Here is a 27,541-nt window from a genome sequence, read left to right as displayed (position 1 = left end):
CCCACTGGCCAAAACCAACAGATACAAACACTCCTTCATACTCTCAGCCATTTCACTGCTAAACTCCAATAGAAAAAGGTAATACCAGCTTGACCACCAAACCACGTTTGGTAAATATTATGTATTCTATGTTTTTACATGTATTTTATGTTTTCACTTTTTATTATATGTTGTATTTAATTGCCTTTGGTGTTTTTGGTCTTGTGTTATTACTGTTTTCACGGCTACACAACCAATTACCCCTCTGGGGACAAATATAGTTCTACTACTACTACTACTACTAACACTATCCAACCCTCTCTAACCCTATCATACCCTCTCTAACCCTATCCTACCATACCCTGCTGTGCATATATCCACTCTACCTCGAACTGCTCTACCTCAACCCACTCTACCACTGACCACCCTACCCCCTACTGCTCAACCTCTAACCGCTCTACCTCTACCTGCTGCATCCCTAAATGCTCTACCTCTAACTGCTCTATGTCTACTTACTCTACCTCTAACCGCTCTACATCTAATTACTCTACCACTGACTACTCTACCTCTACCCGCTCTACCTCTAATCGCTCTACGTCTAATCACTCTACCACTGACTACTCTACCTCTACCCGCTCTACCTCTAATCACTCTACCACTGACTACTCTACCTCTACCCACTCTACCTCTAACCACTCTACATCTAATCACTCTCCCACTGACTACTCTACCTCTACCCGCTCTACGTCTAATCACTCTACCACTGACCACTCTACCTCTACCCACTCTACCTCTAACCACTCTACATCTAATCACTCTCCCACTGACTACTCTACCTCTACCCGCTCTACCTCTAACCGCTCTACGTCTAATCACTCTACCACTGACTACTCTACCTCTACCTGCTCTACCTCTAACCGCTCTACGTCTAATCACTCTACCACTGACTACTCTACCTCTACCCACTCTACCTCTAAGCGCTCCACCTCTAACCGCTCTACCACTGACCACTCTATCTCTAACCACTCTAACCCCAACTATTCTACCACTATTTTACCTCTAACCACTAAACCCCTACTAACTCCACCTCTAACTGATCTACCTCTACCCACTCTAACCCCAACAACTCTATCTCAAAACAATAAACCCCTACTAACTCTACCCTTTACCCCTCAAAGCCTACCCACTCTATCTCCCAACCACTCTACCTTTGCTCACCCTGCCATGCACTCTCTGTGATGCACACTGTCCTCTGTTCACTCTATGCCTGCTCTACTCTTTCCCCTCTACTCCATCCACTCTGTTATGAAATGAGGCGTAAGCTCTCATTCATTTAATTTATGTGTCACAGTTAGTTTTTGCAATTTCATACCAAAAAAACAAAATATGGGCCAATTTTGAAGCTTTAATCATTTTTAAGGAGGTTAAAAAGAAAGAAAAGAAAAGGGTTTATCTGAAGTTTGAATTAGAACTGTCTTCATTTTCAGCTCTTGATACTTGTTCCTTCCTCACATGTTCAGTGAAGAAGAACTTGTCTCAAACCTCAGTAGTTATACTATACTGGTTATTTGTGATTTGTTAGTATAGGCATTTAGTATACTTTTACACACAAAGCTTAGCCAAACGGAGAAAAAGAATTCACCCCATAATTAGACACAATTCATTTTGAGACAGAAACATCCTTTATTTGGTGCCTGTGGCCTGAATCAAATGCACATGTTTGTATGAAACATATTTCATAGTTTTATCGGTATTTTCGCGTTTCACAGTCTGGCCTAGGGAGCGGAAAGCAGTTCAGCCGTCTTCCCCGAAGCAGAACCAGTGCCGGGAAGAGGCAGACGTTTTGGACGTGGTTGCTGAAATGCAAGGCATGTCTGAAACATTAGCACTTTGATATTCAGCTAACAAATTTGCATAACTGATTGTCAGCTGTGACTGAAATGATCTACACAGTCTTACTCATCCACATTGCTGATTGGTATAGCACTTTCCCGGTGATGTCATCATGAATCTGGTGATGTCAGCTATAGAGCTTGGTGACCTGTACAGGATTTTGCAACCGTCTGCAAGTCATGATCAGCCTCTGACTCAAATTATGAATCTGAACTCATAACTTGTACTGGTGGGAAATAACCTTAAAAGTGAAAAATCACATGAAACTAATTCTCACACATGCATACACACGTATGTACACACGTATACAGAGAACACACACAGAACAACTGTGGATAACTACTAATGGTGTGTGTGTGTGTGTGTATGTGTGTGTTTAAAAACATGCTGAATAATTAAATGTTTTATAAACAAATACTCCTCAAAATAACAATAATAGTAGACATGTGTTTCTATTGATGGTGCAAGGATATTTCAGTTACTTATATAGATTTTAAAGCCAAGCTTCCATCTGCTTTGTTACAATTGATAGCAGAAATCTCCATGAACAAATGTGTTTGCTTCCATATCAGAGCAAGAAATACAAGATTTGGCAACTGAGAAAGCAGAAGTGCTTCAGATGTCTGTGCCTGCTTGCGAGACTCTGGGTGCATCGTGTGCGACTGACGACATAACGCTGTGTACGTGCAGCTGATTCAGCTGAGACAGGGAGTGGGTCCACCATGATTTCGGAATGGATAATTCATCTCCCTATAATCCCTTCAAAGAAGGAGAGTGAGAGGGCGGAGGCCCTGACACATTCCTTCCACTGCCTGGAGAGAGAGAGAGAGAGAGAGAGGAGCTGATGAGAGAGAGAGAGAGAGAGTGTGTGTGTGTACAACAGTGCAACAGTAAGGGTAAAGTAATGCCTTTGGCATCTACTTAGGGAGATGCTCTGGAATCTGGAGTGTTCTCAGTCCCAGAAGAATGGCAGGAATTGCACAACAGTCTGACATGGACGAAAACAGATAATTCCCGGACAGCACGATAAACACACTGAGTAGAATGGCAGCACGAGCATACAGTGCATGGCAGCAAACATATCCAAAACGGATAACACGCATTCTAACTGTCCATCGGTAGTGAAGGAAATCCTTAAACAACAAAATTGTTGTTTAGCTAACTAAGAAGGTTACGGTTTCTGGCCTATTCAGCCCCCTACCCCATGACGCTAATAAGAAGTGTGCGAACTGGGAAAAAATGTAGTTGCACTGTCTAGACTGCAGGTGGCAATGGGGAAGCAGTTCACCTCTCTCGCGCAGCGTTTACATTCCTTGCCCGACCTCATCGCAAACACCTGTACCTGCAGCACCGCGCACTGTCGCTTCCGTGCCGCTCTCTGATTTGTTCCCTTCGCTCTGTAGCGCACCATAATAACGTGTGCGTGTACTTCGCCGCACGACTGTCCTCAGCCGAGAAAATCTGCCGTCAGATTTACGCCACCGGCAATACATAATGCCGACTCTATACACCGGGGTAAAACGCAGCGAATTCAGCTATGAGCGATATATTTCACCGCTCTTTAACCGTGCAAGCATTACGAGAGACAGCACCTCCCCCAGACCACCTCTCCTAACAGGAATGTAGCCTACCTTTTTTCAGGAATATATGCACGATTTATTATGTGTGGAATATTCTGTTGTATGCCGCTTGTTTGGGCATTATTGCAAAATCGGGTATTTAATAACTACTACCCACACCTCCATATCAGCTTGCATATTTCATTTTTCAAACCATTGAGTCTAAATGTATTTTTCTTTGCATGTAAGCCTCTTTTAAGCAGGAGCTGCCTCACATATTAGGTATATATTTTTAACTTCTCAGACCTAAAAGGACTAATGTGTAAAAGATATGGCTGAATGAGAAAAATAGGGTAATGCATATTTATGACGTATGCGTTTGACAGGAGCTATATTTTAACCCCCCAAAAATCAGACAGAGTCTCTATCTTTGAAGAGAGGAGGTTTGGGGTTGCCACGTCTCAGAAAAGGCATGATCCAGACGGCAAACCAGGATCTCTTCCCTTCCTATACTGTGGATGGGCAGGAGACAGCACACATAGAGCATATAGGCTAACCAAGTCAGTGCACACTTGTATTAAATTGCCATTCCTGCACAGCAATTACAAGCATGCGTTACATTACATTACGTAACATTACATTACAACCACTTAGCAGACGCTCTCATCCAGAGCGACGTACAGAAGTGGGGAACATCAGCATTTGTGTGTGTGCGTGCGTGTGTGTGTGTGTGTGTGTATTTGTGCGTACATGCATGATGTGGTTGAACTGAGGTTGCAAGCCGTTTTCCTGAGGATCCATTCACCTTTGTCCTTTTGACCTATTTAGTTGGCAGGACATTCCTGACTCAGGAAGTGAAGCATGGCTTAGCAGGATATGTAATGATGACTTCATCAGGCAATATGTCATGTATTCGTGGCACAAACTGTCAGGAGAAAATGGATTGGAGCTGGGAAACCAGGACACTATACCCACAGTGGAAGAGATGCTACAGCTAAAGAGCTAGAAATAATTGTAATGATTACAACGTGCAATTTTTTTTTTTAATTTAAAAGTTTTTGTTTTACTCTTTTTTTTTACTGCTACAGTTCACCAATGATGCCATGATTAGATTTCTGCCAATATTTGAGCTGAAAAACCTGCAGAAAACCTGAAACTCAGTTAAAGCGTTAGCTCACTTTCTTTCGCTTTCTAAAAATATCACATTCGTTTTTGTTAATGTCTTTAATTGACTCAGACAGTTTTGCATGTAATGATAGATAGTCTTGATATTAACATAAGTTTTTGATGACCAGCTGGGTTTACAGTGGCTGGTATAGAGGCACTTATGGGTTTGTGGTAAAAAAAGAAGAAAAAAAAGACTTGTACTAAAACATTTTGTACAGTAATGTTATGTTTCTCGAGGCTGTACAATTAACAAATTCATTTGTAACATGTACTCACAATTATAAACATAAATACCTGCTTTAATATTATACTGGCATTTGAGCACAGTGGTCCCAGTTTACATATGCCATAAGAAATGGTTCCAACCAAAAATAAGATTAAACGTCTTAAAAAAATAAAATAAAAAGTATGACCACTTACAAAATAACATTTTTGTACAAATTGCTGTTTTAAGCCATTAATTCCCCTATACCAGCCATTGCAAAGCTGGTAGATAATCAGAAACTTCTATCACTAAAATATACCAAGATTAACTTCAATTAATATTTACAATTTAGGAATTTAAAAGATGCTTTTAGATAAAGTGACGGAAGGTGCTGTGGATAACTGAATATGTACATTATGTGTGTGTTTGCATGTGTGTATGTGTGTGTGTGTCCGTGTGTGTGTGTATGTCCGTGTGCGTGTGTCTATGTGTGTGTGCGTGCGTGCGTGCGTGCGTGCGTGTACATAGGTGCGTGCGCATGCATGCGTGTGTGTGTGCGCTCGCATGCGTGTCTGTGTGCGTACACAGAAGGAAAGCGTATAGCCGCATCTCCTTTGCGATGCGGGCGTTGGCGCAGAGACAGAGAGGGTGACCTTTGTGCGGGTGAGTCTGTCCATGACGGGGCGCTGGACGGCTTCACGCGAGGCGGTGATGGCTTTACGGCCCCGGCTGGGCCCAGCATTCCGCTGCTCTCCGGGCCGGCCCATATAGGGCCTGTCTGCCCGCGCCGGGGCAGGAATGCGGGGAGCGGCGCGCTCGTAATGGGAAGCATTCTGCGGGAATTAGCGCCGGAATCCCAAGCTCGCTCGCCGCGGAAGCCTGTTTACACCGTAAATCTGTCCCCGGGCCCGTGTGTTCGCGCGCTCGTCCCCGCCGCCTCGCACCCCACTGCTCCCCGCCACTTCCTGTCCCTGCGCTCCCATCCTCGGCCTGATCAGTCACACACACTCTCTCTCTCTCTTGCTTTCTCTTGCCCTCTCTGTCACTCTCTCTCTCCCTGACACTGTCTCTCCCTCGCTCCACCATCGTTTTCCTCAATGAACTTCCAAACTCCCACCCCCTCCCCATTCCAAAACCTTTGTGGTTCCACTGTCCCCGTTTCTCTGTACCTGCATTGCATGGGACCTAGGGAGCCACTTAAACTTTGTCCTTCTTTGCATCTTACTGTGGAGAGGGTCAGCTCCTCTAATACCATGCCGGAGGAAAGGACAGCATCATGGAAAGTTTGTGTCGAAGATCATCTCCAAACTCCATGTTACACCTTACCATGTTACCTTCCTGTGCTCTTTTTTCTGTTTAGCTATGTAGCTTGTTTTTATTTTTGAAAAGCACTTTGAGCACTATGCACTATGTAAATAAATGTATTATTATGATGATGATGAGGATCATTATTATTATTATTATTATTATTTTTATTCAGCAATTGTGCAGCTGCCACTACTGAGCCCTTCTTCTCCTCTGCTCTAGCTCCTCTGCCATGTATGTGTTCTCAGCAGGATGTGCCTAAAAGCCAGAACTCTTCCCAGGCAAGAGATCTGGGGCAGCCCTGACTGAAAAGATGAGGTCACAGAACATCAGTTTTGCCATTGCACATTTCCTCTGGAGATCTTCGCATTTGAAAACTGCGTGAATTTGAGCTGGGCACTGTTTATGTCCGGCTAGAGTGCAGGTCTAGTCAGTCAGATTCAGAAAGACAGAGAAGAACTGCACTACTGCACATCACAAGAGCAGCAGGTTTTCTTGACAGTTTTGCACTTTTGCAATTCTATGTATGTAAAAGCGTTTCACGAAACCAAGTCATCCAAACTAAAATTCTCTCACTTTATATAATTGCCATTTTTTAAACGAATCTGAATGTTTCCAGACATTTATCAACTGTACCTAATCATTCCCAGTAGTGTGTGTATGTACGGTATATATACATTTCCTCAATGTGATGTGTCTATAGGTTGCTTTCATAGTGTTGGAGCGATATAATAAATGAGAGATTTACATTTTGCTCTATGATCTTAGCAAACCGAGTTACACAATATCGGGTTACATGCATAAATCATTATTCACATGTCATTTAAAATCTGCTTTGTTCCTGTGGATGAACTCATTGTCTCATATCTCAGGTCTATAATCTTTACCACACACCCTGACCTATGATATCATCACCGAGAGCTTGGAGGTCACCGTAAGGTTAATATTCCAAATTCCTCAAAGTACATACTATCTTTTAAAACGTTTAAATCAAATTGGTTTGGTATGTGAAAACATTTACTGAGACAGATACATTCTCTTCAGAACTATTTTCAGTTACTGTAAATATGGCACAAAAAATAAAATTAAATTAAATGCCACTTATTCTAAAACTGAAAGATGTGATACTTATTCCCACAGGGGAAAAATGTTACATTTTATGCAAGGCTACGGGGCAAATAGGCCTGGCTCACAGCTAGGTTTACAACTGATCACAATGATGTTGGATGTACCTGAGGTCAGGGCTCTGTGCAGGCCAGTTCTTCCACACGGTACTTGAAAAAAACATTTCTATATGGACCTCACTGTGTGCCCGGGGGCATTGTCATGCTGGAACAGGAAAAGGTCTTCCCCAAACCACTGGAAAAACCAAAGAACTGTGTAAGTACATAGTATACAGATCAGTGGGGGAAGCACAGAATCGTATAGAATGCGATTGTATTCTGTTGCATATTGCCTTCAGCAGAACTAGCCCAAATCATGAAAAACAGAACAAGGCCAAGGGTGTCCAGATAGTTTTAGTCGTATAGACTACTTTGCCAACATTCGCCTAAGGCAGACGTCTAGTAACTTACATATCTATGATGACTTCCGCTTGACGTGTTACTCAAACGGAAGTGGCGTTGTTCATCAATAAACAAGAGGCCGAAAACGTTTCCTTTCTGGACCTGGAAATACGTGGAACTTTTTAAATAGTAAGTGTTGCTTTTTGGGTTTCCGATTTTTAAAAAGGTGTTTTTTTGACGCAGTACAGTTTTATGACGCAGATAATCGAATTACGATGTAAACATGTTAGCTAGCAAGCTATGGAGCTTGTTAGCTTCAAATGGCATGAAAACACTTGGCTATATTTTCACCTCGGTCCCCGAGCTAACCACATTTGATAAATACGCTTTCTAGAGGGCTAGGAAATGCTTGGCTTTAATGTAATAGTATATTTTAAGTGCATGTACAACTGACTACCTAAAGTTAAGTTTTAAGAATAGTCGAATTTTTCTACCTAGCCTCGAAACTATGCTAGGCATGCTTGTTTTTACTTGGGAAGCGATTGCTAAGTTGTCAGTTTCACTATTGACCTTGATTACCATTCGCCAATGATAATTCATGTTATCGTTGCTCTCCTTGATAACGTTTTTTGTTTTTCGTGTTTTGTAATTCGTCATTTCAGCAGTATGAAAGTTGACATGTGCGTTATTTCATAGCCAGCTCGTTTGTAAATGAAATTAGTCCCACCTTCGTTGTGCATTGATGGCTATGCATTGGACATAACTTACTGTGCATCGTGAGTTGCATGTGCTGTGTTTCCATTTCCGATCTCTTGTCGCCGATAGGTGTGAACGGTCAACTCGCTGACAGACTGAGTGAGGATCCTCAACCGCCAAGATGGTCAGTGTCAGCAGTGCTTTCGTTATTGCTCTTGTTAGTTATCAGTGAAATGAAGTAATGTTACTTGTCTATATTACATCGTAGGAACTGATTAAGCAGCAAATGGAATTGTGTGGTTATGCCAACAATGACACCTCTGTAAATTGGCATGTTTGGATCACAAATAATAAAAACAGTTAAGTCTTTGAAGTAGCCTCTCTATCTCTGTGCCTAGAAATTGCACACATTAAAAATGTTGAAGAAACTGTCATTTGAAAAGTGAGGTGTGGAAAACAAGCAAATGTATTATTTTTTAGCTCCCATGTTCCTTGTGCTGATTTGCCTCACCTGTTGATGTTCTTATTACTCTGTACAATAATTCCTGATATTACCTTCCCTGCTAACTTACTATCCTTACAGGGTGAGAGGAAAGGAGTTAACAAGTACTACCCTCCAGACTTCGATCCAGCCAAGGTAAGTGTGACATGGAGAGGGGCACCAAATGAGCGAATATGTGAGATGGAGTGATTCAGTGGGTGCTAACAAAGCAATGAGAATGAATGAATGACTAAAGGAGGAGGAGATGGAAGGGTAGACTGCCCATCGTGTTGATGGAAGCTCGTGTCTGTATTTGTCATCGCTTGTGCCTGCCCAGCAGGCTTTATTTACTGTCTGTGCAGGATAACGTGGTGGAACTTCAGCTTGTCTGACTGTCTCTTTCTTTTCTGCAGCATGGGTCTCTCAATGGCTACAGGAACAGTCACCCACTGCGTGAGAGAGCCAGGAAACTCTCCCAGGGCATCCTTATCATACGGTTAGACTGCACACTTTACAATGCATCCTCATCGTACGGTTAGACTGCACACTTTACAATGCATCCTCATCGTACGGTTAGACTGCACACTTTACAATGCATCCTCATCGTACGGTTAGACTGCACACTTTACAATGCATCCTCATCGTACGGTTAGACTGCACACTTTACAATGCAACCTCATCGTACGGTTAGACTGCACACTCTAGAGTGCATCCTTATTACACAGTTAGAGCACACTCTACAGTGCATCCGCATCATACGGTTAGACGGCACACTATTGTAGGCTCTACAATGCATCCTCATCATACAGTTAGACCACACACTCTACAATGCATCCTCATCATACAGTTAGACCACACACTCTACAATGCATCCTCATCATACAGTTAGAACGGAAATGTTACAATGCATTCTCATCATACGGTTAGAGGGCACCCTCTACAATTTCAAAATACAGTGCTCTGCTCTACAAGTATAAAGTGTTTCTCTCCTTGTGGCTTGTGAAGTGGAGGTTTGTTGGGGGGTGTGGGGGTCTGGGTTAAAATTTTGACCATGAAAGCATGCTAAGCTTGATTTTTAAAGGTTTCACAGTAATAAAATTTGCACATTGAATAAACATTTACCTTTTTGTCATATTTTAAAAATGCAGAAATTGATTGGCAAAAAAATATTTAACTTTGGTAGGTTATTCCATCTTCAGTTATAGCCATCAGAATCAGAAATGAACATTCTACAAGTCTACCTAGCTAACTATTGTTTGCTTATGGTTGCGTTCTGACTGATGTTGCATTGCTAGCTGGCTAGCCCCATGATGGATCTGTCCATCCATCATGGGGACCTGTAGGTGATGACTCTAAATGAGCCAACTCAACGTGTCTAATGTAAACTAAAGGTTATTATGTAAAATAACCTCACTGGCTGTGCCTGAGAGTACTTGACCGGAGGGCTTTCTCTGTTTCCAGGTTTGAGATGCCCTACAATATCTGGTGCGATGGCTGTAAGAACCACATTGGCATGGGTATGGTCCTCACGCTTCTGTTTGTGTGTGTGTGTGTGTGTGTGTGTGTGTGTGTGCGTGCACATGTGCATGTGAGAGCAAGGTTGGGAGTGCATTTGTTTATGTGTGTATTTGTGCATTTGCATGTTTGTGTATTTTTGTGTGTGCGCGTTTGTGTTTGTCTCTGTCAGCACATTGGTTTCTCTTTCAGTTGGCTGTTGTATGTTTTAGCTCTGAAATGCTTTATTCATTCGTACAGTAGTACATTTTGCATTTAGTGTTAATAAGAGTGGCCTGTTGACACATCAATTTTATAACTTGCCCACATTCCAATGTTCCACTAGAGGGCAGCATTGGATTGTCTAATTTTATGACTGAGACTTTTGCTGATTGGCCATCCAGCTATCTCATTAAGTGTATTGTATTTGAGCTATATCAAAGCCAGTACAGAGTGATTCAAATTCTTATGTTTTTTGATGTTATTTAGAACATTGTATGTTGCAATTTTAATTGTGGAGGCGCAGTTATGACAGACAAGCTGTTTGAAAAGTTCCTTTGTGAATGGGCCGTTGCATTTTGAAAATCATTTTTGTTGTTGTGTGTCACTGTTTCACAGGAGTACGATATAATGCTGAAAAGAAGAAAGTGGGGAATTACTACACTACACCTATATACAGGTAAGGGGGGATGTGGGTACTCTGTAATAGCCGCTTGATCTTTATCTGGTATCTGAGCTCATTCTCATATGCAGTGTCTGTGTTGAGTGTGTGAGCTGTTAGAGAGAGTTTCTGTGTGGGCTTTGTGAAGGACTCCTGGCCTCCCTCCTCAGGTTCAGGATGAAGTGTCACCTGTGTGTGAACTACATCGAGATGCAGACCGACCCGGCCACCTGCGATTATGTCATTGTCAGCGGCGCACAACGCAAGGAGGAACGCTGGGACATGGCGGACAACGAGCAGATCCTCACTACAGGTGCTAATCTCAATGCGTGTGTATGTGTGTGTCTCACTGAGAGTGTGTGTCTCTCACTGTGTGTCTGTCTGTGTGTGTGTATTCCTCTGTGTGTGTGTGTCAGTCCCACTGTGTGTGTGTCTCTCACTATGTGTGTGTGTGTGTGTCTCACTGAGAGTGTGTGTCTCCTGATGTGTGTGTCTTGTCTTATGTGTGTTTGTGTGTGTGTGTCTCACTGGGGTTTTCTTTTCTTACTGTGTGTGTGTGTCTCACTGTGCTTGTCTCTGTCTTACTGTGTTTGTCTCTCTTACTGTGTGTGTGTGTCTCACTGTGTGTGTCTGTCTTACTGTGTGTGTGTGTCTCACTGTGTTTGTCTCTGTCTTACTGTGTGTGTGTGTCTCACTGTGTTTGTCTCTGTCTTTGTGTGTGTGTCTCACTGTGTTTGTCTCTGTCTTACTGTGTGTGTGTGTCTCACTGTGTTTGTCTCTGTCTTTCTGTGTGTGTGTGTCTCACTGTGTTTGTCTCTGTCTTACTGTGTGTGTGTCTCACTGTGTTTGTCTTTCTCCCAACATGGCTTCTTTTCCATATCGGTCTGGTGACTGGCGTCTATCTGTCTGTCTGTCTTCGGAATGCAGTCAGTCACTCTGACTGTGTGTGACTAAGGTCTCTCCATCTGTCTGTCTGTCAGAGCACAGTGAGAAGGAGAAGCTGGAGACTGACGCCATGTACAAGCTGGACCACGGGGGGCGGGACAAGGAGAAGCTACAGGCCGCCCTGCCCTCCCTCTCCGAGCTGCAGGAGATGCAGTCCACCTGGAAGGACGACTTCCAGCTCAACAGTGCCCTCCGCAGGAAGTTCAGAGTGAGTTTGTGCACGCTGACCGCAGCAGGAATCGTTAGCGTGTAAAGGGGTGTGTGGAGTGTGTGCCTAAACTGTGTGTGTGTATGTGTGTGTGACTGACCTGTTTGACAGGTTGAGAAAAAGGTGATGGCAGAGGAGGAGGAGAAGGACAAGGTGGTGCGGAAGAGAACAGGTCTGTCCATCCCACTGCTGCCAGAGAGAGAGGAGGACAAGAGACTAGCAGCTCTGCTGACCTTCCAGAGTCCTGACTGTGAGTTTAACAGCCTGTGCACACACACACACACACACACATACACACATGCATGCACACACTTACACGCACAAAGCCTACACACATGCACGCATATACACGCACACGCGTTTAATAGAGCCTGCAGTACTGCTTGTGTTCTCCGTGTTATGGCTGTGCCCTTCCTCACGCGTCTCTGCTCTCGCCGTCTCTGTTTCGGGGCTCCTGGCGTTCCTCATCAGCGTACGACGACCGGCAGCAGAGCAAGCGCAAGGAGATCTCCTTCCGCTCGTGGTTCCGCCCCGCCGGGGGCTCGCAGAAGGGCGCGGCCGGCAGCCTCCTCCAAAAGCTGGCCCTGGCGGGGAAGGGGACCCCCTTGCGAGCGCCGGTCCCCCCCGCCGCCGCCGCCGGCGCCCTCAGCCTCATCCGCAAGAAGGCCGATAACGGCGCGCCGCAGGCCTCCGCCACGGCGGCCCGCAGGCACTCTGACCCCGGGGGGACCCATTTCACCGTCGCGCAGCCCAAACAGGAAGCGGAGGAGGCGGCTGAGAGCGAGGCACGACCAGGTTCGGACGCCTCCGCGTCGGACACTTTGGAAGGGGGTGAATGCTCTGGAGCCGCAGGGACTTCTGGGATAGAGGAGGACAGTGAGAAGCACTCGAGCATTGTGAGGTCTCTGGTTGCAGACTACAGTGACTCTGACTGAACCAGGGTGCTGAGTCAGCCCAGAGGACACAGGGCTGCACTGTACAGTGACTGGTGGGAAGGAACTGGAACTCGATTTAATTTTGCACGTGATCTACTTTCACAGTATGACTGTACTAAAATTGCAAAGCTATGGACAGTGTAATTATTAAACAGAACGTTCTGGAAGAGTGGGATCTCCAAGCCTATGTGAGGGTGGTAACAGTCTTTCATCAAAGTGTTTGTCACTGTCTGAGCTCTGTATGGATATCTGTAATATACCATTAAGAGCTCATGCTTGTGCCATTCAGAAGCTTTATTTAAACACACTGTTTGGTGTACTTATCTTTCATTGACGGTTTTAAAAATGTTTTGTGTAATATATTCAGAACATAAAAGACTTCACATGTAGGCTTTCTGTGTGGTTTGAAAGGAGAGAGAGAAATATATTGTGACGGATTGCTCTGATTGGTCTGTCAGCACCATGAAACGGGCCTGCAGTTATCATTGGGATTTCAACATTGGGGCTGTAAAATCTTAAATGCTTGATGAAAATCCGCTTCAAGAAAGAAATCATATATGGGGGATAATACTTCCTTGTTTTTTTTTCATTTTTATCTTTTGCTGAGAACTTAATTTGCAAAACAACAAAATTCAGCTGATGCAGTAGATGGCTGCACATCTCCCTCTAGTGGTTGTCGTAAAGTTCACGTGCTTAGTGAAAAACCGACTGTCACTGGCAGTTTCATGTCTTCCTTTCAACGCCATGTCTTTTCAAGTCCAGCTATAGTTAGCACCCTGCTGTACTTCCCATTGACAGAGTGAACTTTCAACGCCATGGCGACTTTTCAAGTTATAGTTAACTTATAGCTATAGCTGGAACCCAGCTGTACTTGTATACAAATGTCCCTTGTATGAGAAATCAAAAGTGCAAGAGTGAAATTTCTGAGTGAAATCCTAAAAATGTCAATCAAACTATTTAGCACATTATGGCATGAGGGTACATGAGGTCTGTGCTTCATGTTGCTGGCCATATCTGGACTTGAGCTCGCATTTTATCAGTCAAGCTTACATTATGTCATTGTCAGAATCCCATTTGGGTGAACGCAATGCCTATGAATAGCCCTCACGTCTTACACTGTCCTATGCCTTTTATCACCTGCACAGCGTCGTTTGCAAATTGTTTTTTTTTTTCTCCATTCATGTTTTTCCCATTCTTTCTTTTTTATGGCACTCAGCCTTTGTTCGCTCTTTTCCGTCTCTTTTTAAGCCTTGCCTTCTTCCTCAGTTGCTTGGATTCTTCCTGCAGCTGGTTCAGCGTTTCCTGTAAGATGGGCGGAAACGTTAATTGTTGCGTGCTAAACACGCGGCAAATTCTGCTATCGATTCAGTTCAAACGTCGATTGTGTACGTAACTCTGAAAAATGTGTTAGGCGTCACAAACTGGTGACTGGATGGGCTAAGGGCAAATTACCTGCACTTTACCTTTAGCTCCCTGATTTCTCATTTCGTTAAGGACACTATGCTTTGGGATTGCTTTGTCTGCTCCTCCAGTTCTTTCCCTCTAAAATGTACCATTTTGCTCAGTTCTGAAATAGTCCCGCAAAAGAACTCAAAGAGTTTTGTTGTTTGGTTGTGAAGTTTGTTTTCTTTCACTACAAAAATAAAATAAAAGTCATGTCATGTGCTGGCATATATTTGTCATATGATAATGCAATTCAGACTGTTAAAAAGAAGCAAACGATTGATGGGATTGTTAAAACACACCTACTTAGGTATATCCTGCTTTTAACCTGAAGGAAATCGACGAGGAGAGCGAAACAAATGATTCAGTCAGACATACGGGTGTACAGTGAACTCATTACATGGCGGTGTGGTTAAATGCAGACCGTTCCAACCGATAGTTTAGGACGGGAGGGGCTGTAGTGTCGCCTGCGCGTGCCCACTTTACTATGTAATTTTAGATTAGCTAATGAGCGCACACACCGTCTTTACAATGCCAAAATTGGCTGCAGATTGAAAGGAAAACAACGAAAACCTGCAGACACTGCGTTATCGGCCTCCCACCGAGACCCTACGTGTAAATTCTATTGTACAATACGAGGGTAGGAGGACTACAAGACATGTTTTAAAAAAATGATTATCGGCTAAAAAAAAGTTTACAGGAAGTACGGCTCATCAGAGGAAGGCAAGCAACGTGACGAGCTGTGCATCGGTGATCGTGTACTCGGCCTTTGGGCGGTGAGCAGTGCTCGGCTGCCGGTCTTCAGGAAGGCTCGATGATCTTATCAAAATTCAGCAAGTACAGTCAGGGTTAGAAGAGCTGCCTCTATTGGTTGCAGTAGGGAAAAACAAAACCCAATGCTATTTTTTTCCCTGCACATTTGTGTTCATTATTTTACGATGAAAATAATTTATACAAAGGGACGTTGCTTTAATTATACTCCTCTGTCCTATGAGCGATTTACACAATCGCCCATAGGAGAACATGTATAGGAGCGTGAGGAGCGTCTTTTTTGTGACAGTTCTCTCTAAAAAGCGCTATATATCAGGGCCGGCCCTTGATAAAATATGAATTGGTCTGTTGCCATTCATTTTTTAATTAATACCGCTAGTTCCGCGATAGGGGATAAATAACGTATGGGCGACATAGCTCAGGAGGTAAGACCGATTGTCTGGCAGTCGGAGGGTTGTCGGTTCAAACCCCGCCCTGGGCATGTCGAAGTGTCCTTGAGCAAGACACCTAACCCCTAACCCCTAACCCCTAACTGCTCTGGCAAATGAGAGGCATCAATTGTAAAGCGCTTTGGATAAAAGCGCTATATAAATGCAGTCCATTTATAAATGCAGTCCATTTTAACGTTGTTTACCTTAGATAAACCTCGCGGTCGTGTGGCCCCCTAGCGGTTGTGGCCCTAAACAACCGCATAGAGCGTTTATGCCACGGGCCGGCCCTGCTATATATATATATATATATATATATATATATATATATATATATATATATATATATATATACACAATGAATTGAACTGAATTGAATTGCTGTAACTGTGTTGTGGATTACCCCCTCTGATTACCCCCTGATTGTAGATCCCTGCGCCTGTGCCTGACCTAGCATCATCGCTGCTCTGCAATGCCCAGCCCAGCCTGCTACACTAACACCAAGAAGTACCTTAAGCTGTGTGCTGAACTTCCATAGGTTTATAATAAAGTTTTGTAAAAAAAACCAAACAAACAAACAAACAAATAAATAAATAAATAAAACCCAAACCAACAGTTAGAGTAACATCTGTTTAACAAAATAAGAATAATCTCTTGCTCTCCATGGTATTCAGTGCTCTCTCTCTCTCTATCTCTCTCTCTCTGTTTTTGTGTGTGGGCGAATATTAGTAGAATTCCCGTAAGTCAGTTGCACAGTTTAGATACTGACTCCAAAACCAAACAGTCAATTTAATGTGGGTGTGTGTGTGTAAACACCTCGCAGCTAGACCAATGGGGGTTTGTAGCTGGAGGGGAAGGCACAGCGTGTTTTCCCTTGGCTGGTGTGAGTCAAAATCAGAGATGTTATTTATTTTTCCTCTGTTCGTAAGAACAGGGCACAATTATACTTAAGAATGCTCTGGATCCGTCTCCACGGGTCAGATATGAATGCGCTGCTCCATATCCCGCTTAAGACTGGCCTGAAACGGACCAGTAACATTCTTGTTACTCTCCGTTTGCCCACGGGACTATGTTGTCATGAGAGATATATCTGATCTGTCGCCGGACTGTCAATATTCCAATGGGAGCATCAGAATACTCACAAATTAGCGGAACAACACATCAAATATATCCATGACCACAGCAAGTAAGTGTAACAGCTACTATGGTTTACTCTCGTAATTATCTGACTCCAAATGAAATTAGAATTTAAAATTTGGTTTTAACCATACGTGGAGCTTGGAGTGGTTACACTCGACTCTATCTTGTGCCATAATTCCTCAATATATGCTCCCGGGATTAGCACTATTGCTAAATCTCAGTTCGGTGAAGCCTACAGAGGGTAGAAGGCTGACCACCATAATACATGCATTCATTTTTGCATAGACAGTTATGAGCCCAGGACAGTGCGCATTTATCGGGCTCCTTAAGGCGAATTTGACAAGAACTGACGTATAACGCCCAAGGGTCCTCTTAAGACAAAAACTCCAGAACCAATACAACGCCAATCCCGTTAGCGGGCAGACCGTGGTCGCCTATCTAACTTGAGGACCTCACTAAAGACTTTCGCTGTACTAGACCACTGATCAGTGGGTCTTAGTCAGAATTGTCCCCCTGAGTATTTAATCAGAATTTTGGCTGAAAAGAATATAAAATGGATTAGAGTCATGAAGACCACGCAAGTTAAAAATAAGAAGAATTTATTAACAGGCAGGTAGGTCATTAGCTTAAAATTCACAGTCAATTATAAAATACGGAATTTTTAGAACATAAATACAGAGTAAAAAGTTCTTACCCAGCCTATTCAGCTACACACGGAACACAGAGTATGCGCAGTGTGGGAAGTCGATTACAATCTTCCCCGACAGGATAGTTTCCCTTCCTTTTAAGCCAAATCACGCGTTTGATCCAGGCGGAATTGCCATAAATTAACCTGGACGAGTGGTAAAATCTGGAATTTAGGCTCCCACCGTTTGGAGGCTGTTGTAAAAACAATTAGTGGGGGGATGGGAAAAGGAGATGATTACCAGAGAGGACATTCCATTGTGATAGTTTTCCCCTGAGTTTCTGAAACTATGCTTTATTAAACTTTATTTGGTATGAAACATATTTCATTCAATTTCTTGAATTTCCCTGAATACGTCCTTACCAAACATGTTAAGGGGATGTAATATTATGGTGCAGTTGTCATGAAAATACCCTTTTGTTGAACCATTTTACATGCAATCCATGTTATTACTACATAAGGTATAATACAGCAATATAATGAAAACGTGCAGGGTTTATAAGGTTTTACGGGGTTTGTCAATATTATAAACAGACGGTTTAGAGTCCAGATCCAGGAAAGAAATAAAAAGTGTAATGACAGAGGGGCCCACATAAGGGCACTGTGGTACTGTCATGAGTAGGTGCCCCAACATTTTGCCAGAGACCTGATGATCTTTTCACCCTTAATGGCCCCAAAACACACACAACCATGGACAAAGAGACTAGTTCCCCTTATCTCAGTCTTGTCCAGATGGCAACATTCCAGAGAGCCAACGGCCTGCTCATCCAGAGGGAGTCCGAGTAACCTACTGAGAGAGAGAGAGAGAGAGAGAGTATAGTTATTCATTAATTTCACTTTACCAATGCCCTGTTTGAATTCCCGTAGACAGCTCGGTGCAGCACATAACGTCTGTGGCAATGGAAGCAGTTGGTGTCAGAACGCTGTGGTTCTTCACTTTGTTTTATACCTTTGAAGCCCAGTTCACTAATTTGTGAGTATTCTCTCTTTTATTTCCTATCCTCTACCATCCATTAAAATGACAGAAGCAGAACAATTTCCAATGTCTCTTGAAGCCTGTCCTGCTCTTCATTGAAATTGACTTCTACTTCTATCCATAGAAGTATCAGTAAATCAGTTGCACATTTTAAGTTTAGTTACCAAAATGCCACACTGCAACATTCTCATTATTTAATCTTGCTTTCTTACAGCAATGTGCGTCCACGTTGGCCTCAGTAAGTTTTTTGTTGTTGTTGAAAACACTGCTTCATTGTTATTCCATGTGTGCATGCATCTCTTGCCATTAGAATCCCATTGTTTGTCATTTATATTTTTCAGCTGAGTATGGCTTGATGTTCATCATAAAAACTAAAATTACACTTATGATTTTCCGCCTGTTGTTTATTTTGTGTTGTTTGCTATGCTGAGTTGAAAGATTAGCTTGTTCTGTTCCCTGCTGACCGCTCTCATGCTGATACACATTTACTGTACATTCCTGCAGCAGGAATTCGTTTCGCCGCTGGCCTGTTAGGCACCATGTGTAAGTTAATGTTAACATTTTATCCTTCACCGACATTATAGTGTACAGCACCTAGTCCTTACAGTATCTGTCCTATCCTGTGTTTCTGTGTTATTCTTATTTTTTTTTTTGTGTGTGTGTGCTTTCCAATCCCAGGCTCTGTGTTGTGCAACTTATCCTCTTGCGCAGCGGTCTAAGCTCTTCTGCTGGGAATTGGGTGTGGGGGGAGGGTTCTTTACAAGGCCAGCATATTGATTTCATTGTCCTTGATAGCTTCCCTGTGTGATACATCCCTCTTTTAAGAAGTATAGCTGTTTGTTTGCCGGCTCCCTTGTGTTGTCACGTGATTCACCAGACACTTCGTATAAGAGTATCTGCTAAATTAATGTCATGTAAAGTACAACATCATGACAATATGATTTATATACTGTATGATTTATATTTCTTTATAGACCCCTCATTAGAGATCAACACGACATCAACATTGAACCAAGGTAAAACTTTCCTCCTATATGTGATGATTATTTATATATATATATATATATATATATATATATATATATATATATATATATACACACATATATGTATATATGTGTGTGTTTGTGTGTGTCGTGTGCGTGTGTACGTGTGCAAACATATACATACACTCTGAGCATATTGTGGATGTACAACTGACCGGCAGAGTGCCTCCCTCCCTGGGTAATGCATTGCCACAGTCAGCACTGGCAGATATCTGTCTCTTGGAACATCACCTTAGCAGGATAAGCCACCCAGCAGCTCCCATACCTTTTTTAATAGTCCAGTAAACCTGGAGTTGAACTTGGAAGCTTGTCTTGATGTTATAGCTTGCATTGCCTCCTAGTTTGACTTAGCATTGGTTAGGTAAGGGAGTAATATTTACTGTGTGTACTGGACTTAATGTGTTTATGGCAATGAATGCCTGTTACATAATGAGTATTGTACCTTATGGAACCTGTGTTTTGTAGTTGTTCCAGTGACCTTCGGGATGCACTTACTGTACGTCGCTTTGGATAAAATTGTCTGCCGAATGAATGTAATGTTACATGATCACTGGAGTTCCTGGGGGAATCTGGCATGTTGAAAGCAACTGTAACCCAACACCAGACCTATCCCCCTTTGCAGATTTGTGCTGCTGGCTCCAAACCTCCTCAGGACGGACAGCGAGGAGAATATTTTCCTGGAGGCGTACAGAGTGTCAGAACCGCTGACAGTCAACATAACGGCTCACAACTTCCCTGAGAAGACGGTCCAGTTACTCGAGGACACTGTATTGCTCAATCGGCAGAATAACTACCATGCCCTTAAGACCATCAAGGTATGACTGGACAGTCTGAAATGGTTGGCTGACTCATTCATAAGTGCCTGGAAAGCTGAGGAAAATAGCTCCGCTTTGGGAAATTAATTACTTTTTCTTTTTATTGAGCTGATAAGACCGATGCGCTGTCCTGTGCATTTACTGTAATAGACAACAGGAGCTCTCACAGACAAGGGAACAGCTCAAATATCAAGCTCTGCTCCCTCCAGGTTGACGCAAGGCTTCTGGACAGAGAGAAGCAAGGCAACCAGTATGTGTACCTGAAGGCTGACTTCGGCGTCCATGTGGCGGAAGTGGTGGTGATGCTCTCCTTCCACTCTGGCTACATCTTCATTCAGACAGACAAGCCCCTCTACAACCCAGGGGATGCCGGTGAGTGGGGGAAGAGGGGGCGGGGGGACTGCAGCAGCACACTGGCAACCCCACCTCATTCCCATCTCTGCCTCAGTTTAGAGAGATTCCACCTAGGGACTCAGCATGCTTACATGTAGAAGACAATGATCTAACGAACGGTGGATTGCCGGATCTCGTTTTCTGACTAGTTGTGAAGGAGAGCATGTTTTGTTGTAGTTCAGGGGATCGACTGCAGGATGCCAGGAGTTAGAACCACTGCTTCCTCTTCGGTTTGCCTCACCAGCCTAACAGGGTTGTGCTGTCTCTTCCCTCTTGTCTTCCGCAGTGCGTTACAGAACGTTTGTGTCCACCCCAGCCTTCAGTGCTTTCAGCAGCTCTGTGTCCATTGAGATACAGGTATGCAGTTCATGTTTATGTATATATGTATATATATATATATATGATGGAGGTGGAGAGTGCTGTCTGACACATCAGCCTCAGAATCTCCCATCGGTGTTTAATTGGGTTGAGATCTGGTGACTACGAAGGCCACAGAATATGATTCATATCCTTTTCATACTCATCAAACCATTCAGTGACCCCTTGTGCCCTGTGGATTGGGGCATTGTCATTGTGAGAGAGACCACTCCCATCAGGATAGAGATGTTGCATCATAGGATAAAGGTTAACTTTGTAATGAATTGCAGTCAACCTTCCCTCTAAGGGAACAAGCGGACCCAGACCATGCCAGGAAAATTGCCCCAATAATGAACCCTCTTTCAAAGTCACTTAGATCTTTTCCTCTTGCCATCTTGATCCAAAATGAAGGTCAGCTGGGCCTGCTCAGCATTTTTATACATGCCAGAGAGCATGATAAGATGTTAATTGCTTAATTGTATCATGCAGTACACCTGCATGAAAGCATTGTTATGTTTCTTCACTCATTTATTCAGGTTTTTCCTTTAATTTGTCACCTGGGTGTATTTGTTTTGGGTTCAAATACTTTTCCGTGCTCTATTGATCTTTCCTGGTGTGTGTGTGTGTGTGTGTGTGTGTGTATGTTTCATGGAGTTATTTTGTGGGGAGGGTAACATGATCAGTCCATAGTTCTGTGCTGTGACTTGTGTGCTTCATGCCCTCTTGTTTGACTATTAAGAACCCAGACGGTATAGTGATTCATGGCCTTCCAAGGACCATGGCCAGTAATGGCATCTTTGCAGAAGAATACCGACTAGCTGACATCGCAAAGTAAGTCGGAGTGTTTGCTTTTGTTGTCTTCTTGCCATTGCCATATTTTTATTCCAGTGCAGTTCCTTAATTCCTTGCAATAATAATGAAAATTTAATTTGTTCGGACAGGACTTTAATTCAATGCGTGTGTTGCAAGAAGAAGCTTACTTTGAGAACCCAATTGATTGAAGTTAATATTATCATTGTGTATCCAAATATTGTTTCTATGAAGTAATATTTATTCATCCTTAACTAACAGCACCAATGTGTTTTTATAAGCAGTGACAAATTTATTTCATTATATATAGAAAGCCTCTATGAAAGAGGTTTTCTATTTTAGTCAACTGACCACTGTGTTTTCTTCCTTTTGGGGGGGGGGGGGCTTATAAATACTTTAACAGCACATGCTGGTTAAAGTTTTTTTCCCATTTTCTTATAAAGCATCTTCATGACAGCATCACTGTGAAAAGCACTATACAAATGAAAACAAATTAGATTAATTGCATTCAATTAATTACAGTAATTAATTTAAGGGACAGAATCAGCTTTCTTGTGTTGAAAGTTCCTACAATGTCTGGTTTTATCCCCCCATTTACACAGTGAGGGAATGTGGAAGATTATTGCAAAGTTTGACAACAGGCCCGAAAACCAATTCAGCTCTGAGTTTGAAGTGCGAAAATATGGTAGGTGTTTTCATTTTGTCGCAATATGGCGTTACACAACCTTCTGAGAATAACCACCCATCATCAAATAACCTTTAAAAGTTTATGGTTGGGTAAGGTTTTTCAGCGATGAACCTGAGACCATGGAATGGAAAAGACTGTCTGGAGAATTTTTGTAATTTTTCTTTGAGAATTAGAGAGTTTGTTCTTGTATTGATTGTGATTTTGCCCCATGGTCTGCCCTGTTCCAGTGCTCCCAGCCTTCAATGTCACCCTGGCTCCCCGGAAGGCCTATTTCAGCCTGCTCGACACCGAGCTGGTGGTCGACATCACGGCAAGGTGGGTCCCCAGGAACAGGCTGCTGGGGCTGAAATTTCTCCCCCTCGTCTCTCCTGCCTTCAGTACCTCAAAAGCTATTAGGCTGCTGTGATTGGCCAGCCTTGGTCACTAGCCTATGATAATGTTAAAACCATAAGAGTGTGGGTTTTGTTGGCCTTTGCTGGGAGAAACTTAAATTTATTTAACCTTAGCCCATGACAAACTGACCTCAGAAACATACCTTTTTTTGTTTGTTCCCAAAACCCTCCCCATTTTACTGTGGCTGTAGATTTGGAATTTTTCAAATTTTTCATCTCCTTCTGTAGTTATCTCTATGGGAAGCCAGTGGAAGGGACTGCATATGTTGCTTTTGGTGTGGAAGTGAACAAGGAAAAAAGACGTTTGCCTCATACGATGAAGCTTCTTACGGACGTGAGTGATCTTCATCGCTGCTTTTTAATCTGTTTAATCTGTTGATTCACGCAGTCGAAGGAGGTCCCCTGCTTCCTGGTCCGTATAGAAATCTGTTGCTTGTCTCTGATACCTTCTTACAGCCATCGCTGGTTGCCAAGCGCATGTCATAGAGATCCCAGAATGCCCGGTATCAGGTGCTTCATTTGGAGTACCTTAACCCTTTATTCAACAGAAAATGTCTTGCAGATTACTGACAGTTTTTCAATGCCTACCTGTGTCCTATAATGGTAAATGTTGGTTTGTGGCATGCCTTGCTGTGAATTCCCAGTGATCTGTAGTTGTGTTTGTGCGTTGTTTACGTTCGGGCATCTAAACGACGTGAAGATGAAATTCTGCGGCGTGTGTGTCTGAGTCCGGTCCGGGGGATCTGATGCGTCTCGCGTCTTTGTTACAGCTGCAGCACGGTTCCGCTGTTCTGACGATCGACGACATCAGGAAAGTCTTTCCAAACATCCGGGACCTGGTCGGCAGCCTCATATACGTGAAAGCCTCTGTGCTAACGTCTACAGGTGAGATCGTGTGATTGCACTAGAGAGGATGGTGTGCGCGAGTGAAACGTAAGCGCCAGTTTTACGAGTTTTCTTTCGTCGCCATTAGGCAGCGACCTTGTGGAGGCAGAGAGGACCGGCATCAAGATCGTGGAGTCCCCGTACAAAATCTACTTCAGCAACACCCCCCAGTACTTCAAACCCGGTTTGCCATTTGATGTGACGGTAATGTTCTTACTTTTTCCACAACGCACCATTTCATCACGTTACACAGAATGCACCATCACGTCACATTACACACAATACTGCATTACGTGACATTACGTTTCTCCATGCATCACATGACTTCCACAATTTATCCACAGCTTAAACCATCTTAAACCAGTTTAGAATCCCAGCTGGTCTTAGCGGGATTTTCAGCAGGGAAGCCATTGAAAGAAAAAAAAAAAAAAAAAGTCAATCTATGTACATGAAGTTTTACTGGGCACCATTACAAACCATACATGGACTGCTGGGCGGCTCATCTGGTTAAGGAGCTCGTCTACTGAGTGCAGGGGCCCCACAGTCTAGTATGGATCTTCCACTATAAAAAAAACACTCATTTGGCATTCATTCCTGTACTCGAAAAAACTGATTTCAACTGAAAACCATTTTGAAGTGAATGGTGTGAATGGCACGTGTTGGGGCGTGTCCCCTCCGCACGTCTAGGTGGAGGTGAGCCATCAGGATGGTACGCCGGCTCCCAACGTCCCCTTCCAGCTGAGCCTGCAGGACGAGCCCGTTACCTCTCACTCTGGGACCGCCCGGCTGGCGGTGAACATGCCAGCGGCCTCCCGCTCGTTCACTCTTACCGTGAGTGACCTCTCTGCAGTGCTGTCTCTCTCTCTCCATTCACCGCCCTCCCCGTGAACTTATTTCCAAACGTGTTTATATAAATTTGCTTTTAACCGTGTGAAACCTCTTGACTGTTCTTTTATCTTGAGTGATCAAACTTTATACAATGATCAAGTGATCCAATGATCACTTTTTACCCATTTTCTAAATGTATTTTTTCTATCACTTTTGTTTCTCAATTTGGCATCTTTTTTTTTTTTTTTTTTTTACTGTGAATTGATTTGTTTTACAATATTTATTTGAATTTGTTTAAAAATATCTGTAAAGCCCTTTTTTCATCTGCATGAAAAGTGCAGAAATGTATTTTACTTAAAAATGTAACTGTTATTTTGAGGTTGGTCACTAGGCTGGCCCACCGTTACACAGAGATGGATACAGCGGGACTCCGGAACATTCTCACGAGCTGTTCGGCGGGCATGTGTGCGGGCGCGCGTGCGGGCGTGTTCGTGAGGTCCGCTGCCCTGGTGTCACCCGCGGTGTTTTCAGTCACGGCCTCTCAGTCCCTCTTCTGTGGAAGACGTCTTCCGGTCCTGTCCGTTCTGACCTGATGGGCCGTGTGTTCGTCCTCCGTCCGCCAGGCGCAGACCAAGAAGGGCGGCCTGAAGCCCGAGCAGCAGGCCAGACAGCGGATAGTCCTGAGTGCCTACGAGCCCTTTAACAGCGCGTACGAGAACTACCTGTACATCTCAGCCCCGGACAGGGTGTCCGCAGGGGACTCCGTCAACTTCGTACTCAACTTCAAAAGCAAAGATGAAGCACACAAGGTCATGATCGCGGATTTTACCTACCTGGTGTGTAAATGCAGTATGTTACATTTGACATGCGTGTAATGGACATTTAGTCATTTTTTTTTCTTTTTTTCCACACACCATTCATACAGCAGAACATTTTAGTGAAGCAATTCAGGTTAAGTGCACTGGCCAGAGGCCCAGCACAATGCCCTGCCGGGGACTCAAACCCGCAACCTCCTCTGAGTTACAAACGAAAAATTCATATGCATTCATATGTGATGAAATTCATATCTACTGTTGGGCTTTCATGCCTTGCATGCCTCTTGACCTGCCCTCTGTCTCTGGCACTCTTTCGTCTGTCCTATCTGTTTCACTCTTCCATTTTTTGTCTTCTTGCCCTCTTTCTGTCCCTTCTCTCTCTATCGCGCTCTCTCTCCTTCTCTCTCTCTCCTCCCTCACTTTATGTCTCTCTCCCTCTTCTCTCTGTCTCTCTCCCTCTTCTCTCTGTCTCTCTCTCTCTCTCTCTCTTTCTCTCTCTATCTCTCCCCCTCTCTCTCTCTCTTTCTCTAAACTCTGTTTTCTTCCTTTGAGGTGCTGAATAAGGGGAAGATTGTGGAGGCGAAGCGCGTGGTGCGGGAGAGAGGCCAGGAGGTCATTAACATTCCCTTCCTCGTCACGAAGAAAATGATCCCGTCCTTCCGTCTGGTGGTCTACTACACCCTGCCCTGGCAGACGCAGACTGAGATTGTGGCGGATTCAGTGCGGGTAGACGTGGAGGACACCTGCGTGGGGACTGTGAGTTTCACTTTGGGGGGGTGGGCTGAGAGCTTTTGGCGGGGGTCGGAAGGGTGTTGAGTTCTTCAGTGACACTGAACACTTATCCAACCTCAGTGTGCAGGGATAAGTTTCACAGAATGACAGTTTTTTTTGTTGTGATGCTAAAGCTGCAAAGAACACAGATAGTTATCTGCCCGTGTCAGGTTTTCAGCAGTTGGAGAGTGGTGAAAAAGTGATTTTGTGAAGCATAAAAAATATGACTTGTGTTAGTACTGTATGCAGATTTTCCTGACAGTCGACTGCCATTGCAAATTGTTTATTTTCCTCACTGTGGCATTGCTAAGTGCTCTCTGTCCCACTGCACATGCAAAGCCAGTATCTTAGCAACATCAGGTGGAGGGGTTTCTCGTTGGACACTGCACCCTCCTGCATAGACAGGTGAAGGGTGTGGTCAGGGGTGTGGCGTGAGTGAGAGTTTGAGTCACTTCCTCTTCCACTCACAGCTCAGCGTGGGCAATGAGGACGGGAGCAGATTCAAAGAGTACCAGCCAGGAAAATCCTTTAAGTTCCAGGTCAGAGGGGACCCTGGAGCCAGGGTCAGCCTGCTGGCGGTGGATAACGCCATCTTCCTCCTGAACAGAAGGAACCGGTTCACCCAGGGCAGTGTAAGCACCATGCCGCCATTCCACAACTCTCGCCCTTCTAATCCTAACCTTTACACATGGTAACATATCACCCTCTCACCCTCTCACCACACCTCTCACCCTCTCACCCTCTCACCACACCTCTCACCCTCTCACCCTCTCACCACACCTCTCACCCTCTCACCCTCTCACCCTCACCCTCTCACCACCCTCTACCTCTCACCCTCTCACCACATCTCTCACCCTCTCACCACACCTCTCACCCTCTCACCCTCTCACTACACCTCTTACCCTCTCACCCTATCACCACACCTCTCACCCTCTTACCCTCTCACCCTCTCACCACACCTCTTACCCTCTCACCCTCTCACCACATCTCTCACCCTCTCACCCTCTCACCACACCTCTCACCCTCTCACCCTCTCACCACACCTCTCACCCTCTCACCCTCTCACCACACCTCTCACCCTCTCACCCTCTCACCACATCTCTCAACCTCTCACACCCTCTCCACATCTCTCACCCTCTCACTACACCTCTACCCTCTCACCCTCTCACCCTCTCACCACACCTCTTACCCTCTCACCCTCTCACCACATCTCTCACCTCCTCTCACCCTCTCACCACACTCTCTCACCCTCTCACCCTCTCACC

General features: G+C 44.0%; 2 protein-coding genes and 1 long non-coding RNA gene across 4 annotated transcripts in view; 2 read left to right on the top strand and 1 right to left on the bottom strand.

The window, feature by feature from the left end:
- Window positions 1-2,304: 2,304 nt before the first annotated feature.
- Window positions 2,305-8,572, bottom strand: LOC135248754 (uncharacterized). Its single transcript, XR_010328504.1, has 3 exons — window positions 8,382-8,572; window positions 7,341-7,467; window positions 2,305-2,684 (listed from the first exon to the last, which is right to left on the bottom strand). It is a non-coding gene; the product is annotated as an uncharacterized LOC135248754 (long non-coding RNA).
- On the top strand, window positions 7,661-14,694 carry yju2b (YJU2 splicing factor homolog B). Its single transcript, XM_064323660.1, has 10 exons — window positions 7,661-7,802; window positions 8,439-8,493; window positions 8,893-8,946; window positions 9,204-9,286; window positions 10,252-10,307; window positions 10,903-10,963; window positions 11,116-11,258; window positions 11,926-12,098; window positions 12,210-12,348; window positions 12,570-14,694. Exons 2-10 carry the CDS (start codon window positions 8,491-8,493, stop codon window positions 13,031-13,033), a joined length of 1,176 nt encoding a protein of 391 aa, XP_064179730.1. The 5' UTR covers window positions 7,661-7,802; window positions 8,439-8,490; the 3' UTR covers window positions 13,034-14,694.
- A 1,901-nt stretch (window positions 14,695-16,595) lies between these two features.
- The window catches only part of LOC135248729 (complement C3-like), a 28,078-nt gene continuing 17,132 nt past the window's right edge, over window positions 16,596-27,541 (top strand). The window contains exons 1-18 of one of the 2 annotated variants that reach the window (XM_064323638.1): window positions 16,596-16,861; window positions 18,368-18,473; window positions 18,691-18,714; window positions 18,984-19,019; window positions 19,451-19,492; window positions 20,145-20,337; window positions 20,547-20,709; window positions 21,017-21,087; window positions 21,827-21,918; window positions 22,500-22,582; window positions 22,813-22,900; window positions 23,206-23,311; window positions 23,748-23,862; window positions 23,951-24,066; window positions 24,550-24,693; window positions 25,314-25,526; window positions 26,058-26,261; window positions 26,747-26,908. In XM_064323638.1, the coding sequence (XP_064179708.1) occupies window positions 16,849-16,861; window positions 18,368-18,473; window positions 18,691-18,714; window positions 18,984-19,019; window positions 19,451-19,492; window positions 20,145-20,337; window positions 20,547-20,709; window positions 21,017-21,087; window positions 21,827-21,918; window positions 22,500-22,582; window positions 22,813-22,900; window positions 23,206-23,311; window positions 23,748-23,862; window positions 23,951-24,066; window positions 24,550-24,693; window positions 25,314-25,526; window positions 26,058-26,261; window positions 26,747-26,908 (1,971 nt within the window). In that variant the 5' untranslated portion in view covers window positions 16,596-16,848. Of the gene's footprint in view, window positions 16,862-18,367; window positions 18,474-18,690; window positions 18,715-18,980; window positions 19,020-19,450; window positions 19,493-20,144; window positions 20,338-20,546; window positions 20,710-21,016; window positions 21,088-21,826; window positions 21,919-22,499; window positions 22,583-22,812; window positions 22,901-23,205; window positions 23,312-23,747; window positions 23,863-23,950; window positions 24,067-24,549; window positions 24,694-25,313; window positions 25,527-26,057; window positions 26,262-26,746; window positions 26,909-27,541 lie in introns of both variants that reach the window. The other variant, XM_064323636.1, reaches the window with a different exon arrangement.

Source organism: Anguilla rostrata, chromosome 2, assembly GCF_018555375.3.
Source record: "Anguilla rostrata isolate EN2019 chromosome 2, ASM1855537v3, whole genome shotgun sequence".
NCBI classification, from domain to species: Eukaryota; Metazoa; Chordata; class Actinopteri; order Anguilliformes; family Anguillidae; genus Anguilla; species Anguilla rostrata.
This window is presented reverse-complemented; position numbering and strand designations above follow the sequence as displayed.

Bases quoted from the DNA above. Each gene is read 5' to 3' on its own strand.
- yju2b (XM_064323660.1), top strand. The intron at 10,964-11,115 runs GTAAGGGGGGAT...CTCCCTCCTCAG, and splicing joins TACACTACACCTATATACAG to GTTCAGGATGAAGTGTCACC. The intron at 12,099-12,209 runs GTGAGTTTGTGC...CCTGTTTGACAG, and splicing joins CCCTCCGCAGGAAGTTCAGA to GTTGAGAAAAAGGTGATGGC.